Genomic DNA, 17570 nt, shown 5'->3' with positions numbered 1-17570 from the left:
CGTGCAGTCCCCCGCTGTGGGCAACGGCAGACCCTACAGCCCCAGCTCCCTGTAGCTGCTGCACTAAACTACCCTAACTACTAGACACAGCCCTAACTGGAACACAGACCTATGGCTTCTGCTACTAACTTACACTTCCCTACCCCACTGCACCATTGTTATTTACATTGATAGCCTCAGGGAAGAGAGATGAGTAAGGAGGAAGCTAGAGCCAGTGCATCCAGGTCCCCTGGGATCTTGTTTAAAAAGCAGGTGCTGCTGAAACGGGTTTGGCTCAGTGGATAGAGCATCCGCCTGCAGACTGAAAGGTCCCAGGTTCGATTCTGGGCAAGGGCATGTACCTGGGTTGCGGGCACATCCCAGGGGGGTGTGCAAGAGGCAGCTGATTGATGTTTCTAACTCTATCTCTCCCTTCCTCTCTGTGTGTGTATATATATATATATATATATATATATATATATATATATAATTTTTTTTTTTTTTTTAATAAATAAAAATAAAAAGCAGGTGCTGAGGGGTGGGGTGGGGGGATTGAGGACAAATATGTGATAACTTAATAAAGAAATTTAAAAAAAAAAAAAAAGCAGGTGCTGCCCTGGCTGGTATGGCTCAGTTGGTTGGGCGTCTTGCCATGCACCAAGAGGTTGCTGGTTTGCTTCCTGGTCAGGGCACAGGCCAGGATTGTGTGCTCCATCCCCAGTAGGGGGTGTGCAAGAGGCAGCTGGTCAATGTTCTGGTCTCACACTGATGTTTTTCTCTCCCTCCCCCTTTCTCCCTCTGAAAATCAATAAACATTTTATTAAAAAAAAGAAAAAAAGAAAAAAAAAAAAAAAAGCAAATTCTGATTAAGAAGGCCAGGGCAAGGCCTGAGGATCTGCATTTCCAATAAGCTCCCAGGTGACGCTGGACAGCCGCTGTCTACGGGGCATCTTGAATAGCAAGGGGTGAGAGGACCTCCACTGAGACCACTCAATTTGTCCGATGGCAAAAATACGAGGAATGGGGCATACAGACATCACAGAGCTGTTTGATGTTATGGAAAACAAATGAAGAAACTGCAGTGCAAACAGGCTGACTGTGCCAGGGTCAAAAGCATGTTAGGAGTGTGACGGATGCCCCACACCCGTGTTCGGCAAACGGTGGCTCGAGAGCCACATGCGGCTCTTTGGCCCCTTGAGTATGGCTCTTCCACAAAAGACCACAGCCTGGGCGAGTTTATTTTGAAGCAGTGGCGTTAGAAGTTTAAAAAATTTGGCTCTCCAAAGAAATTTCAATCGTTGTCCTGTTGATATTTGGCTCTGTTGACTAATGAGTTTGCTGACCACTGCCCCACACCATCCTTGGACCACCCTTCACACACACACACACACACACACACACACACACACTTCTGGAAGAGCAAGGAGCAAGCCAAGAGCTGCCAATGGACGCTGTTGCTTTAATTTGTCCGTGCCAAGCAATAGCAAAGTGGTCCACACTCCAATCGCATCCCTTTAATGGGCAGTACTAAAGTAAAACAAAGGGTGCTGATGAAGAGGTCCGTCACACCTCTGCACTGAAAAATGAGGCCAGCCACATAAATTCTCTTCCTTAAAAAACAGCCATTTCAAAAGATTTTCTTTAATATCATAAAATATTTCCATGGACAGTGAGCTAGCAAACACACATGCACCAATGTGCCTTCTGACAAGATCACCCCCTCCCCACCCCTTTCCCATGTCAAGGTGGACATGAGACCGGAGAAATGAATACAGCAGATGGAACAGATAGAAAAAAAAAAAAAAAAAAAGTCGGTAACAAGGATGGCATATAACATTGTGCTTGGTTCTTTTCCTATGTCACAAAACAAAAAACATTTTGGTGCAAATAGTTAATTCTTCCTCTTTTTCCATTTAAGTCTGGTGGAGAAAAAAAATACTTTTTTTTCTATAATAAAATATGCGGTTTTTTGTTTTGTCTTTTTTACTTTTTTTTTTAACATAACTTTTTTTCTTTTTTTTCTTTTTTGCAGAAAATAATTTTGTAAACTGTCACTTGGCGGGCGGGGAGGCTGGAGGCCACGGGGTCCCAGCTCAGGAGGCGGGCAGGCGGGCGGGGGCAGCGAGGGAGCAGGGCGGGGCCGGCAGGGGCAGGGTGCGGGCGCCGGCGGGCGGGTTAGAGGTCACTCTCGCCGTAGAGCGCCGTGGAGAAGGACATGTAGTCCAGAGCACCGGGCACGGCGTCGGGGCCGGTGTAGGGGGCCATCCGCGCGATGCAGTACTCGGCCTGGTCCGGCGGCAGCTCCCGGCGCAGCTCGTCCACCGTGATGTAGTTCTGCGGAGGGAGAGGGCGTCACTGCACAACTGCGCCTGTTCCCCCCGCCACCCCTCCTGTGCTGGGTACACACAGGACGGACACTCCGCACACGCAGGTCTCCATCCGCAGTGGGACCGTGCGGGGCCCCGAGGAAGGGCGGTGGAGGTGCTCACCACCTTCCCGCAGATCAGCGCCCACCCAGCCAGGGCCTGCCACCCCAGCGGGGCACCCGCAGCCCGGCAAACGCACCTTGTCGCCGGCCAGGATCTTGAAGGAAGCCATGACCTGGTCTGCTGTGTCTGTGTCGGCCGTCTCCCGGGACATGAAGTCGATGAAGGCCTGGAATGTCACTACGCCCAGGCGGTTGGGGTCCACGATGCTCATGATCCGGGCAAATTCTGCCTCTCCCTGCAGAGAAGAGCCACCCCGGGCCTGTCAGCCTCTGAGCCACACAGCCTGCGGGGCTCTGCAGGGACCTGGAGCCCGGGGGGTTCGGGGAGCCTGTGGCTGTTAGAGGAGGCACAGCTGCCCCGGGGGCCAACCTGGGCTGTCCTGAGGGCATAAGGAGCCTCTTCACAACACCCAACAGTGAAGCCCCCGCTCAGGGCTCCCCTTGAAGCAAACTATGCTAATCTACGCTAATAAAAGAGGAAGAGGCAAACTGACTGTACCTCTGCAACACCCACAAGCCAACCAGGAGTATGCAAATTAACCCAAACAAAGATGGCGGGTTAATTTGCATAAACAGGCCACCAAATGCCCCAGCCGCTCCAGGCCTCTGGGCAGTGTGGGAAGGTGGAAAGGCAGCTCCGGCCACAGCGAAGGTGGTGCTGACAGCCAGGAAAAGAAGGCCCATTCTTGCACGAATCTTCGTGCATCGAGCCTCTAGTGCTGATAATAATGATAATGACAATAACAACAGCTCCACCCACACTGCCTACATGACATCCCAGGCACTATTCCAAGTGCTGAGCATATTTTAATTCATTTAACCCTCACCACAGCCACACAGGGCAGGCGTTTACGTCCATCGGGTTTCCAGATGAGGCACATGCAGCCCAGGCAGGCTTAGTGACTTGCCCAAGGTCACACGGCCAGCAGCAGGTAGCAGATCTGGGCTTTGTAAGTCCCTTCATTTAACCTTTACAATAGCCCTCGCCTCGTCCGGGCCCCCACGCCGGTGGTGGTAGAGCTGGGATTGACTCCTGGGTTTGCTGCTCCCACAGCCCAGGCCTCACTCCTGCTGCTCCTCTGCACAGCCCAGGCCTCACTCCTGCTGCTCCTCCCACAGCCCAGCCCAACACTCTGCACGGTGCACGGCCCGGCAGTCACCCGGCTGCCCGGCTCAGGCCCGGCCCTGCCTTGGTGGCTTGCACGAGGGCAGGCAGCTGAGGAGGCTGGGGAGCAGCCTGGGGCAGTGCAGAGGAGCAGCAGGCTCGGCCTGGCCCTCACAGGAAAATGGCAGAACTCCCCATGCCTCGAACCAGAACGTGCAAACCTGCAGTCCTTCTGCTAGCCTCAGTTCGGCCCAGCAGGCCGCAGTGGGAGTGAGAACGCCCGTGTCCATGGTGAGCACCAGCAGGCAAACTGGCACCGACGGTGGGACAGCCAGAACTCCAGGACACACAGGCCCTTCCTTCAAGCTACACCTTCCCCGAGGACCAGAGCCTTGAGCCCCCTCTGGGGAGGGCAGCCCTGGCCGGAGGGCATCCGGACTGCCACTGCGAGGACATGGCCTCGGCGGCCGGCCGGCTGCCCCTCGCCAGGACGGAGGGTGGGGTTTACATTACCATGTTGTAACCCATGGAGATCAGGCAGGCTCGGAAATCATCCGTGTCCATCATGCCTGTCTTCTTCTGTAGGGACAGTGGCACCGAGACACGAGGAGGAAGGGCCGGCCCAGGGCCGGGAAGACAGGGCACAGAGGGCCGGAGGGGAGGTCGCGGGGTTTGGTTTCAGGGTCCGGAAGGGGAGAGGAACAGAGGAGGAGGAGGAGGAGGAGATGTGAAACACATCCGGGGGAGATATCCAGGAAGGAGGAAGACAGAGCAGGGAGATGCAGAGGTCCGTCCACGGGAGGGAGAACGGCGAGGAGAGGAGGCGGGCACCGAGTGGGTTCCCGGGAAAGAACCGAGGGCAGGGCCAGAGGTCGAAGTAGTGGGAGAAGGAGCCCGACGCGGGCCAGGCGAGGACAGCAGGAGAGGATGAGCCCCGGGGCCCACAGGGAAGGCAGACAGGGAGATCCAGACAGACAGAGAAGAGAAAAAGGAGAAATACGCATTATTTCTTGCCCCGGACGCCACCCCTGAGCGTGCTCCATGCAGGAGGCGAGTACCTGGGGGTCGTTGCCAATATCATAACCCAAGCTGATGAGGCAGGCTTTGAACTCCTCGGGACCCAGCGTGCCGGAGTGATCCTGGGGCCGCCGTGCGTCAGGCAGCGAGCCATGCGGTGCCAGGGAGGTGAGGCCGTGAGGGGAGGGGTGGGCCATGCCCCGGGGGAGGGTGGCAAGTGAGGGAGACACAGGGACGAAGGCATGCGGACAGAGAAGGTGGAGGGTGGACGGGGTGGGGGAGGAGGGAAATAAAAGTGCACATGGTTAGACACACGGACACAGTCCCGAGGGTGCCCTCTCCCCGGCACACGCAGCCCTGCTCCGGGGGGCAGGCCAGAAGGGAGCACAATGAGCCACGGGGGTGAGAAGCCCCCACAGGTGCCCAGCCCACCTCCAGCCCGACGCCCCACCCCAGTTTCCAGGAGGGCTTCACCCAGCCAGGCAGGGTGGTGGGCAGCTCCTAACTCATGCCCCCTCCGCTCCCTATGGTCATCCCAAGGCACCCCACACTGACAGCTCTGTGCCGGGGGCGGGCGGGGGGCAGGAGGGAGCCCCCGCTCCTCTGTCCTGCGGCAGAGGCAAGGGGTGGTCCCTACAGCCAAAGGCAAAAGGCCTTCCCTGAGGCTACGGCAGCCTTGCTCTCAAGAGCTGAAGTTACAGGTAAGAGAGCAAAGGTCAGGGGTCAAGGGTCCTTCCTTTCTCCACCCATGATCCGAGCTGTCTCTCCAGGAAAGCAGAGAGGCTCATGGGGCACGAGGATTGGCTTTCTGAGGCCGGCATCGGGCAATGCAGAGTAGGACAGGCTGCTGGTGATGCTCCCTCCTTCCTCCTCCTCCTCCTCCCTCCTCCGCACCTGCCCAGGAACTGGATCCAGCTCGGCTGCCCACACCTGGGGCAGTGCCCTCCAGGGCCCTGGGGCAGGGGCTGGGGCTGCTCTAAGCACGTGCAGGAGGGGCTCTCACCCGGTCAAAGTGGTTAAAGGAGGCCCGGAACTCGTTCATCTGCTCCTGGCTGATGCCCTTGGCGTCCCGGGTCAGGATCTGGTTCTCCACCTCGTTGATGGTCCTGGCGATGGTGGTGAGGAGCTGCTCCCAGCCCACACGTATGTGCTGGATGCGGACAAGGGGCCACGGGGCCAGTCAGGATAGGCTGCCCCGCACTCCGTCCCCTGGCCACCGAGTGGTCCAGGCAATCACACCGGCCTTCGGTGCGATTCACGGTGTCAGCAGAGGCAGGGGAACCAGAGCCAGGACAGAGGAGCCACGGGATGAGGGGCAAGTGCGGGCGGGGGGGGTGGCTTCCGCCTGGGACAGCAGAGACCAGCCAGGGCGGCCATCGTGGAGTGAATAGGAAGGAGGGAACATTTGGTAGTGGGAAGGATTAAAGGATTAAAAAACTGGGTAGTTCTTTGAATATCCAATGCCAGAACTACACACATATGCTTTCATGGTCAAAACAAATAATCATTCAGAATGCAGGTGCCTAAGGCAGCGTTTGGAGACCAGCACCAGAATCTCCGGGGGGCTTGTTAAAAATTTTAGATTCCTGCCGAAACCGGTTTGGCTCAGTGGATAGAGCATTGGCCTGCGGACTGTGGGGTCCCAGGTTCGATTCCGGTCAAGGGCATGTGCAGGAGGCAGCTGGTCAATGTATCTCTCTCATCAATGTTTCTGGCTCTCTATCCCTCTCCCTTCCTCTCTGTGAAAAATCAATAATAAATTTTTTATTTTATTTTTTTTTTAATTTAGATTCCTGAGCCCCATCCAGACCCAGTGAACTCTGGGGGCGGGGTCTGGACACCTGAATGTCAACAAGCTCTGTGGGAAATCCAGAAAGCGCTGAGGACTGAAGACCCAGAGCGCCCTGGGTGAGAAGGGCGTGACCCCTCAGCCCAAAGCAAGCATTGATCCTTACAGAAAATTTCCTGGGAAGATGCAGCCTCCCCCAGCCCCAGCTCGGTGCCTTCTCCCGAGCACCGAGGCCCAGACACGCACCTCCATGGTGTAGTTGGTGTGCTTGTTGTCGAAGATGAGCGCCTCCTGGATGAGCTGGTGGTCGCCCTCCAGCTGGTCGATCTTGGGCTTGTAGTTGACGATGCTCTTCTCGTACTGCCGCAGGTGGCTGAGCTGGTCCTCCAGGGTCCCGTGCATCTCGATGGAGATCCTCCCGATCTCCTGCTCACCCGGGAAGGAGGCCCTGGTCAGACCACCCCACTCTATGCCCCGGGGGTGGAGACGGGGGCCTCCAGGCCACTGGTCAAACCCTCAGGTGATTCTTGGCTCCCACCCCAGGACCTGAGAGCCCCCTGGGGTAATTAGAAGCCCGGACTGGACACATCCAGCATCTGTGCCCCTTGGCACAGCAGTAGCGTCCCAGCAGAGTGGGACAAGCAGTGCCATCAGTGGGTGAAACCCCGCCCCTCCACCCAGCTCAGGGATCTTAGGTGCCCACAGAGCCAGGTCCTCACAGCCGCAGTGCACCTGGCTTACCTCCCCAGGGCCATGCCCCTATGTTCTGCTCCTCAGATGCCCACCTCGGCCCACCGCAATGCCACCCATCTGTGAGCCACTAATCCCCATGTCTGTTGGCCCTTCATCAATATAGACTTTGTTTGTGAAGAACTCAACCTGGGCTCTGCCCTCAAGGAACTCAGAGGGACACCATGCTCTAACCAGGGACACCGTGGTTGGCAAACTGTGGCTCACGAGCTACATGTGGCTCTTTGGCCCCTTGAGTGTGGTTCTTCCATAAAATGCCATGGCCTGGCGAGTCTATTTTGAAGAAGTGGCGTTAGAAGAAGTTTAAGTTTAAAAAATTTGGCTCTCAAAAGAAATTTCATTCATTGTACTGTTGATATTTGGCTCTGTTGACTAATGAGTTTGCCGACCACTGATCTAACCCAAGAGGTGTCCCTTCCCTGACCTACACAGCACCTCTCTATCTGGCCCGCACAATTCAGCAAAAAGTGCAGCGCTTGCCTGAGGTTCAGGTCTCTCTCTAGAAAGATCCTCCTCCTTGCTTAGGAGCAGGGATAGTGAAGGAAGAGACCTGGTCGGCCAGATACGCCATAAGGGTGAGCCGAGTCAGCCACCCAGGCACTGATCCTGCTGTGGGACTTTCTCGTGGGATTTTAGTGGTGTCTCTGTGTGGGTCTTGGCTCAAGGCAGCTGCTAAATGATTCTCTCTTATTATTGATGTTTCTGGATCTCTCCCCCTCTCCTTTCCTCTCTGAAATCAATAAATATATATTTATAAATAAATAAATACTAAAAAATAAAATAAAAGAGCGGACACTGGGATCAGCCCACAGCCTCCCTGCATGAGCTCCATCCCTCTGTAGGGCAGCAGGCCAGTCACAGGCTCAGGACCCCCAGTCCGCCTGGGAGGAGACAGGCAAGCCTCCCTGGCTGGGACGGGGGTGGGAAAGGAAGGGGTGGGAGCCTCATGCCTGCCTCCCATGATGGGACCCACCTCCATCTTGGTCTGGATCCAGGGCCCGATGACGTTGGCCTGGGCGCCGAACTGCTTGCGTAGCCTCTCGTTGTGCTGCTGGCGGGTATGCTCCTCCGTCAGGGCCTGGTCCCTCCGAGGCACCAGCTGCCGCACCTGGGGCAGAAGCAACCGTGGGGCATTGGGGGTGGGCCATCTACCTGCCCCACACTTCTGATGAAAAGGAGGACCCAAGGAGGGGAGGGCCAGTCAGTAACACACGGGGGTAAAGATGTTGGACGGCTCTGCCAAAACCAGTTTGGCTCAGTGAATAGAGCGTCGGCCTGTGGACTGAAAGGACCCGGGTTCGATTCCGGTCAAGGGCATGTGCCTTGGTTGCGGGCACATCCCCGGTGGGGAGTGTGTGAGGGGCAGCTGATTGATGATTCTCTCTCATCGATATTTATCACTCTCTATCCCTCTCTCTTCCTCTCTGTAAAAAAAAAAATCAATAAAATATATTTAGAAAAAAAAAAAAGATGTTGGACGGCTCTAGAAATTCAGTCATTCATTAACTTGACAATATGACTAGGTGACAATAACAAGAAACACCGAAATAAATAAAAATCCACCAACCAAAGAAGGAACAAAAACCCCTGCCTTTAGGAGACGTAAAGCCCTTGGACTCACATGGTCCCATTTGCCGTTGATCTCCTGAGGCGTGATGGTTGTGTAGGGGTTGGTGCCGGCCATGTTGACGTGGTAGGTCTGGACAATCTTGGTCACCTCGTTGTGGATGCCCAGGATGGCCAGGCGCTCCTTGTCGGCATCCGGGAGGGTGGCCTTGAACTGCTCATGCGCTGTGGTCAGTCCCTGGACGGAGATGGGGATGCAGGAGAAGAACAATGACTGGAGGGTCTGGTGCCTGCCATGGGCCAGATGAGCAAAGACAGCCCTGCAGGTCTCAGGGAAGAGGTGGGAGGAAGGGCCCCCCAAGGCCTGAAGGTGTCAACTGAGGATTATCATGGCTCAGAACCAAGAGGGCCAGGCTGGCAGGGGAAGGTGAAGGCACAGGCATCAAAGCAATAGCTTCCTGCTTGGGGCTGGGGAAGTCAGCAGCGACCTCAAGGGTGCTCACCACCCCTCGGTCAGGCCAGGAACAAGGAGTGCCCCAAGGCCTGCTCCCAGGTGGCCTCCCCCAACACAGGCTTCCTCAGCGCTTTGCAAAAACCCTTGCAATCTAACCTGTGCAGCTGTATAAAAGGACAAGGAGGCTGTTTACTGATATGCAACAAGTTCCAAGGTATCTGTTACATTAAACATCAAGGTTCAAGCCCTGGCCGGTGTGCTCAGTGGTTAGTGTTGGCCCACACACTGAAGGATCACAGGCTAGCTTCCCAGCCCCGGTCAGGTCGGTCAGGGCCCAGGCTGGACACAACCAATGGATGTGTCTCTCTCACACTGATGTTTCTGTTTCTCTCTCTCTCTCTTTCTCTCTCTCTCTCACTAAAAATCAATGGAAAAGCTCTACCAGTGTGGCTCAGTGATTGAGTGTCAGCCTGTGAACCAGGTCACAGTTCAATTCCCGGTCAGGGCATATACCCTGGTTGTGGGCTCCATCCCCAGTGTGGGGCATGCAGGGGGCAGCCGATCGATGACTCTCTTATCTCTGATGTTTCTTATTTCTTTCTCCCTCTCCCTTCCTCTCTGAAATCAATAAAAATATTTTTTTAAGTAAAAATTAAAAAATGGAAAAAATACCCTCTAGTGAGGATTAACAATAAATAAACAAATAAATAAATAAATAAGATTGGAAACACAGTATATTATAAAAGCTGTTGTATGTAAGAGAAGGGTGTGGAGGAGACTGTTAACCAGTAAGTATATTTGCTGCGTATGCAGAGGCTGTGTGTGTGTGGCCATACTGCTTTCCTCTGGGGAGCGGGGGATGGGAGCACGAACTTCCTGCACAACTTTCTCATCTTTCAGATTTTATACCATCTCCACGGGTTACCTAATCGAAATGAATGCGATGCAAAGGTTTCCAATCTATGAAAGCCCTGGGACGCTGTCCTCAGCCCTCTCTCTGCAGGGGCAGCCTGGGGAGTGGGCCTGGCAGAGGGTGGGCCACGGGCGGCTGGGGAGCCGCCGCCGGGGCCGAGGGGGCTGCGCCCACCTGGATCTCCTCGATGGTGTGCACGATGAAGGTGTCCTGCAGGTCCTCCATGGCCCCCTCCATCCAGTTGTTGAAGGGTGCCGCCCGCTTGGCGTACTCCAGGTACAGCTGGTCGATGGTTTCCAGCAGTTTCTCTGTCCGCTAGGGGTGTCGAACGGGGTGGAGGGAGGGACGTGTGAGCAGAGTCACATCCGGAATCCCTCCCCTCTCCCCGAGGTCCTCCTGGCCAGCCCCGAGTGGCCCAGGTTCGGGAGCTCCGGGTGAACTCGGGCAGAAAGAACAGGCTGTCTGGGCACCACGCCAGGGGGAGGGCAAGAGAGGAAGCATCTCCACAGGCAAAGCCCAGACGCAGTGCCCGTGTGAGTGGGCCCTCCGCACTCAGGCCGCGGCTGGGGGAGGTCTGAGGGGCCCCGTGGAGCACTGCTGCCCGAAGCAAAGGGAGTCACGGTGCTGCAGGAGCAGGCCCCCGTCTCCCTCGGGGCCCTCACCTCCAGGGCTTCCCTGCGCTTCTGAGTCAGGGCTCCTAGATTGTCCCACTGGTCACAGATCTTTTGGCACCGGGCGTTGACACTGGGCGAGTCGTAGTAGTCCAGCTCACTGGGAGGGAAGAGATGGGAGGAGTCAGTGGCCCGGGCTCCCCGGGTGGCCTGCTGTCCCCCTCACGAGGCTGGGGCGCCAGGGGTGCCGGAAGGCCAGGGGCGCCCCTCCCCACCTTCCAGCTCCTTGCTTTCGGAGGCCACTGGGAGAGGGCCAAAGAAGGCCCATCCTCCGCTCCAAGGTCCCCTCCCCGACCTCAGCCGGAGGCAGTGCCAGTCTGCACCTGAAGCACAACACCCAGGAGCCACCAAGGAAGGGAGAACTCAAAACCACGATGGGTCACTCTCTGGTCCTGCACTAGTTACAGGTAAGATCCGAGGCCTGTGACAGGAAGGGTCCCTGGCTAATTCCCCATTTTTTTTTTTGGTGGGGGGGAGTAGATGGCCTTCCCGCCCAGGCACCGAGCTGTCCCACCCCCTCATGGATCAGGGCCACAGCCGCACAGCCCCGGGCCAGGCCCCGCTTACTTGAGCTCCTGGGCGATGGCGGCGATCTGCTCCACGCGGTCCTGGTGGGCAGCCAGGTCGCTCTCGAAGGCCTCGTGCTTCTTGAGCAGGGCCTTGATCTCCGAGAGGGTGGCCGTCTCATAGTCCTTCTGCTGCAGCATGGCCTCTTTGCCTGAGCCCGGAAAGATGGCACAAGGCTGAGCGGAAGCCGGGGCGCAGGAGGTCTGACCCTCCACCCCTCAGGGGCCCAGGGGCTCCGGGTCCAGGGGTGCACCCCCCGGGGATGCCCACTGTACAACGATCCATCGTCTGCAGTGTGAGACCCCGGGTTATCCACTAAGGGGCCCGGCCAGGGAAGCTGCTGCTCTCCATGGAGCATGAATGGAGGGGCGGCATCAGAAGTGGTTACACACAGAGGCTATGCTGGGCTGTGGGGAAACGTGTGGGGCATAACATTAACTTTACAGACAGCAGAAAACAACGTGGCATAATCAGGAAAACAAAAAACAAGCCAAGCAGTAAGGGGTACCCTATTTTATAGTTTCTCCAGGCTGCAGGGAATCCCCCCTCCCCCATCAGTTAATCCCCGTGTGGTCAGTGTGTCCAGGCACTGCATTCACCGATGGCCAGAGCCTCCTCGGACCAGCAGTTGCACTGCCCTCTCTCTTTAGGGGCAGGCAGGACTCGCATTTCTTGGGTTTCTGTTTCCCGGGAGGACAACGGAATGACCTACGACCTCTCAGGATTCTTAGATTAGGTTCCCAGCTGCCTTGTGAAGTGACTAGCAAAGGCCCGGGAGGGACCTGGCCTGGCCGCCCACCCCGGCTGCACCCGTCATGGACGCTCAGCCCTCTCAGTAAACGGTGGCTGGGCTGCGAGGCCAGGGCTGGGCCCAATGTGGCATTTCTCTCCTTCCCTCTACTCCTTCCTGTAAGTCAGAATAACATAGCAACACAAAAAACTACAGAGGAGCCTCGTTATCTCTGCCTTTCGGCCTTTCCTTTATGGGCGCGCTAAAACCACAGGGTATATATAAGTTACACTTCCTGCTGAAACCGGTTTGGCTCAGTGGATAGAGCATCGGCCTGCAGACTGAAAGGTCCCGGGTTCGATTCCAGTCAAGGTCATGTACCTTGGTTGCGGGGACGTCCCCAGTAGGGGGTGTGCAAGAGACAGCTGATCGATGTCTCTCTCTCATCGATGTTTCTAACTCTCTATCCCTCTCTATCTCTCTTCCTCTCTGTAAAAAATCAGTAAAATATATTTTAAAAAATAAGTTATACTTCCTGCTTATGAGATCAGCAGCAGCACATCACCGAGTGTCTCCCTTGGCCCCAGTCTTCACAGGGGCCACCCGGGGGGCTGTACATCTGGCCAAGCGGCTGAACAACCCACTGTGCTCAACGGGCCCCTCAACTCACACAAAGTACTACAGATGGTCTTACCACAATGTCTCCAGACTCAAGATTTCCTCCACACTTAGGGTTCATTCTTTAGACAGTCTCAAGAAATGGAATTCCCAGGTCAGAGGGCAATACACCCTCAGGTATGAATGAGTCCACATGGCCGGATTGCCAGCACTGCTCATGCCCTTGTTGGTGCTGCCAAGCCCACAGGGTGGCTCCTGCTCCATGTTGTGCTCTGAGCTCTTCCTTGGCCCCGGAGAGGACATGACAGAAGCATGTAGGTGAAGAGTATAACCTCCACCATCGCCCTCTGCTCTGTAGTGTCCACACCGGGATAAATAACTCTGTGCACGCAGTGCACAAAGCCCAGCACAGGTACCCACAGCAGGGAGCTGAAGCCAGCCCCCTGACTGAGTCCAGCACCCTCCTATCCCTACCAAGCCATGCCACCCCCAAGTGGCCATGGGTGCGGCTGTCCCTCTGGTCTCTCGCCTAAGGAGTGAGGGCATAACAGAGCTGAGTGGGGAAGTCTTCGAGCACAGAGCTCCCCTGGCCAATGGGTCTGCCCCGGGGGATCTAGCTGACACAGTCTCGAGGTCCTAAGATTTGGGCAACCCCATTCCCCTCTCCACCCCAGCCCAGGGTCTGAGGAAAAGACTATCCCAGATAAGATGTTCTCTCTGGAGTTAACCTCAGCTGCCAATCACACACACAAAGCCCGAGTGCCTCCGAGCTGGAGGAATGGAGACACACGCAAGAAAGCAAGGGCTCTGCTTCTCTGAAACCGGAGGCAGAAGCAGGAGGAGGGAAGGCGTGGAGGGGAAACACGCAGGCCACCGTCTCCTGATGAGAGCCAGGTGCCATGAAATGTGAAGCCAACAATAACCCTACGAGGGGCTGCCCTGAGTTGAATGGTGCCCTCCCAAACTCAGGTCTACCCAGACCTCAGAATCTGACCACATCTAGAACTGAGGTCTTTGCAGATTTTCTTGGTTAAGATGAGGTCCTTATGGATCAGGGTGGCCCCAATCCAACGATGGTGCTTTCATTAGAAAAAGGAGTGGGAGACTCAGTCACAGAGATGCAGAAAGGAGCTGCTATGCAACGACAGAGGCACAGGGAGGGAAATAAGGCAAGGAATTCTGGGATTGCCGCCAACCAGCAGACCCAAGGACTAAGCATAGGAAGCAACCCTGCCGTCACCCAATTTAAGACTTCTGGCGTCTGAACTGTGTCAGAATAAGCCACCCAGCTTGTGCTGCTTTGTTGCCGCAGCCCCAGGAAACGAACCCAGGAGGGCACATCATCACCCGCGTGGTCCCAATGAGGAAAGGAGACCTGGGGTCAAGTCTCGGAACTAAATTTACACTGCTGCTAGGTGGCAGGGTCAGGATTCGAACCCCCACCTCCCTGCCTCAGGGAAATCACTAAGATGGCCTGAGCCAGTGGTCGGCAAACTCATTAGCCAACAGAGCCAAACATCGACAGTATAACGATTGAAATTTCTTTTGAGAGTCAAAAACCGACTTCTGCGCATGGGCCACAAAGCTTCAATCACGCTGTACATGCGCGCCCAAATGTGGTATTTTGTGGAAGAGCCACACTCAAGGGGCCAAAGAGCCGCATGTGGCTCGCAAGCTGCAGTTTGCCGACCACTGGCCCTGAGCTATCAGCAATGGGCCTCGCTCTGTACTACGCCAGGAACTCCTCTAGCTGCCTCACATGTACGAATTCACTTCATCCCCATTAACCTGGCAGACTGGTGCTACTATTATCCCCACTTTACAGATGAGAATACCGGGGCAACCAACGTGCCTACAGCCAAAGGCCTAGAAAGAGAAAACAAAGCCAGCAAAGCAAGAGTAGAAAGTTGTGGCTGATGGCTGGGCTGGGGGAGCGTGAAAGCGGCCGCCTCACCGTCCGTCCAGGCCTCGTGGATGGAAGCCTTCTGCCGGAACTTCTCTGCCAGGTGGTCAAGCCTCTCCAGCCTCCGGATCTCGTTCAGCAGCCACTCCTCGTACCCCTTCTCCGCCTGCTCCAGGCAGCCCCAGGCGTTGTTGATGTCCTGCGGGGAGGGAAGGTGCACGGTCAGCCCACAGCTGCCCCAAGCCTTCCAGGAGCCTCTTGCCCATCTTGGCCGTGTCTGGCCATCCCCACCTGCCCCCACACATCCCCGCTGGTATTCCCCTGGGCTCCTGGGCAGGGAATGGGGTCCGAATCCACGTAGGCCACTCAGCCGTGTGGGGAAAGAGCCCAAGGCCTTCTGTGGCCCCAGGACCGACCTCCAACAGGTCTCTCCACGGTTCCGGATCGCTCCAGGGCTCTGGAAGCCTGCAGGGACCCTGACCTGGGCAACGAGTCTGAGGACAGTGACATGCTGAACACAAACCCATAGCTCTTTAGACAGGGAACCAGCAACAGGACCGCCCACTAGTGACCATGAAGCTGCTGGGCGAGGCAGCAATGGGCTGAACCTGGCCTGCAAGCCACTCGAATCCCTCACTGGGTCTTCACCCTGTGCCCGTGCCCGGGGCCTGGCTGCAGCTGCCCAAGAGGGTGGGGGTGGGGGGCACTTTTCCAAACTTGCACGGACCCTCCGGCCAGCACTGGTCTGGTCACCCGAAAGCTGCTGACTCAGCCTGGAACCATGAAGGACCACAATTTTCCTAACAGTAGACACGTCAGGGGCCTTTATCCTCGCTCCGATTTCCCTGGGATCCCGCCTCCTCCTAACGCTGTTTGCAGGTTTTGCCCTTTCCCTGCTCCTGGCTTTCTGTGCCCAGGCCTTCTCGTTACTCTCCATCTTAAAGGGCAAACGCTCTACCCTGGTGGGTTTTTGAAGTTCCTTTTACATATGTCTCTGGCTTATACAACGTCTCCCCCAAGTCCTCCAGAGTACACAGAGAGAAATGACGTCTAAAGTGACATCTATGTCATAATGACACAGAAATCTGTTAGTTTTTTTTAAAAAAAGAGCAGTTTATTAAATAAAACATGCTTTAGGTTTCCCTTAAAGACTAAGAGAATCTTTACCCCTTCCAATTTTTTAAGTGAATATGGGGTCGTAAGATTATAGCTAATTTCTAGGTTCTGAATTTTGCTTATTTGTATCTTAGAAATAACCTACCACAAAAATCTGTTAGTTGTTTAAGGTAATAAATGTGTTGTTTTTTTAGGTGCTTAAACAAGATTCCATGGAAGTAAAAATTATCTTTATCAGGCCCTGGCCGGGTAGCTCAGTTGGTTAGAGCAGTGGTTGGCAAACTCATTAGTCAACAGTGCCAAATATCAACAGTACAACGATTGAAATTGCTTTTGAGAGCCTAAAACTGACTTCTGCGCATGGGCCACGAAGTTTCAAATGCACTGTACATGTGCGCCCAGCAAGTGGTATTTTGTGGAAGAGCCACACTCAAGGGGCCAAAGAGCTGCATGCGGCTCGCGAGCCGCAGTTGGCTGACCACTGGGTTAGAGCATCATCCCCATACGACAAGGTTATGGGTTCAATCTCCAGTCAGGGCACATGCAAGAATCAACCAACGGATACAAAGTTAGTGGAACAACAAATCAATGTTTCTCTCTCAAATCAACCAATTAAAAAATTGGAAAAAAAAATCTCTCTCACTACTGAATTATGCCCCTTTTGGGACATTCTGTTTGCAAGGATGATTTTTGAGAGGTGGGAAGCTGGCAGTGCCCGGGAGTCTGGGGTGGATGTTAGGGTCTGGAAGGGCCAGTCTGGCCTGGAAAGGTCAGGAGCAAGAAGCTCCCCGGGGAGAGAAGCCGCCCACCTCTGGGTGCAGGTGGAGCCTGGCGGGTCACCTGGAGGAGCAATGATTCCGGGGCAGGATATGCAGATCAGGCCCGGCTACAGAACCGTGTGGGAGCAGCTCAGAGACGAAGGCTGATGGTAGGGGGGCGGCCGGGGGAGGGGGGAGAGGGGAAGGGAGGGGAACGACCCAAGCTGGCCCCCTGGCTCACCGAGACCATCCTGCCCTCGGAGGGCATGAAGGCGGGCCGGTTGCTGAGGCGCAGCTTGGTCTGCAGCGTGTTGAAGTTGATCTCCAGCTGGCACTTCTCCTGCACCTTGGGCGGCTTGTGCAGGCGCCGGTAGTCGCGGAAGTCCTCCAGCTTCTGCTGCATGGCCTGCATGGTGTTCTCGGGCGCCCGGTTCTCCAGCCACGGGATGGTGCGGCGGATCCACTCCAGCAGCTGGGGGCGGGTCAGGGCGTGAAGATGCAGGAGGGAGGGAGGGACGAGGGCCGGCGCCCCTCTCCTCTGAGTCCACCCCCCCCTCCCCCCCCCACACACACACAGGAGGCGCTGGCAAGTGTCTCTCCCAACAGCACACTTCCCCCCGCCCCCCCCCCCCCCCCCCAGGTCACGCCCAGGCCACCAGGGCAGGTTCCAGGCCGTTCCCTCCGAGAACCTGGCCACTGAGGTATGTTAACCCCCAGCCGGCACCACAGCCTCCCTGCTCTGCCCAGGGAAGAACCAGACTAAGAGCAGGAGACTGACTTCCGGTTCTAGGTCTACTGCCTGGCCAGGCCTCAGCTTCCTCGTCTAACCCATGGGCAGGGTTAACAGCTGTTCCCTGAGGTCCCTGGTCAAGGCCTTCTAGAATTCTAGAACGTGGTGCCTGACACAAGAGAACAACTGGCTCCTGGGGCACAGGGCAGGGTGTGGCCTGGGCTGTTTTCCTTGATGCGAAGGAGGAGCAGTGGAGGTGGTGACAGGACATACACTGATCCCCTTGAGGTGCCAGGCATGGCTCCCGAACTAAATCACCTGAACAGTCCTGCGGGGTTAAGGGTTATGGAAGGGGTGAACGAGGCCCTGGAGGCTATGTGACTTGCCAAGGTCACAGCTGGAATGGTGAGCAGTGA

At 56.0% G+C, this 17570-nt stretch overlaps 1 protein-coding gene across 4 annotated transcripts in view; it reads right to left on the bottom strand.

Annotated features, from left to right (window-relative positions):
- Positions 1-1600: 1600 nt before the first annotated feature.
- Positions 1601-17570, bottom strand: part of ACTN1 (actinin alpha 1) — a 95257-nt gene continuing 79287 nt past the window's right edge. Inside the window, exons 10-22 of one of the 4 annotated variants that reach the window (XR_014793393.1) lie at positions 16666-16896; positions 14602-14749; positions 11300-11450; positions 10724-10832; positions 10236-10376; positions 8750-8932; positions 8102-8236; positions 6625-6804; positions 5593-5739; positions 4631-4711; positions 3585-4151; positions 2545-3541; positions 1601-2313 (exon numbers count right to left, since the gene is read on the bottom strand). Coding sequence is in view for 3 of the 4 variants with exons in the window: in XM_084866449.1 (XP_084722575.1) it covers positions 2155-2313; positions 2545-2703; positions 4086-4151; positions 4631-4711; positions 5593-5739; positions 6625-6804; positions 8102-8236; positions 8750-8932; positions 10236-10376; positions 10724-10832; positions 11300-11450; positions 14602-14749; positions 16666-16896 (1890 nt within the window). In the remaining variant the exon portion in view is untranslated. The remainder of the gene's footprint in view (positions 2314-2544; positions 3542-3584; positions 4152-4630; positions 4712-5592; positions 5740-6624; positions 6805-8101; positions 8237-8749; positions 8933-10235; positions 10377-10723; positions 10833-11299; positions 11451-14601; positions 14750-16665; positions 16897-17570) is intronic. The other 3 variants (XM_084866449.1, XM_084866450.1, XM_084866451.1) reach the window with 3 other exon arrangements.

Source organism: Pipistrellus hanaki (genome assembly GCF_964339955.1).
Source record: "Pipistrellus hanaki genome assembly, chromosome: 1".
Lineage (NCBI taxonomy): Eukaryota > Metazoa > Chordata > Mammalia > Chiroptera > Vespertilionidae > Pipistrellus > Pipistrellus hanaki.
The sequence above is the reverse complement of the archived record's forward strand: the minus strand, read 5'-3'. Positions and strand labels throughout refer to the sequence as shown.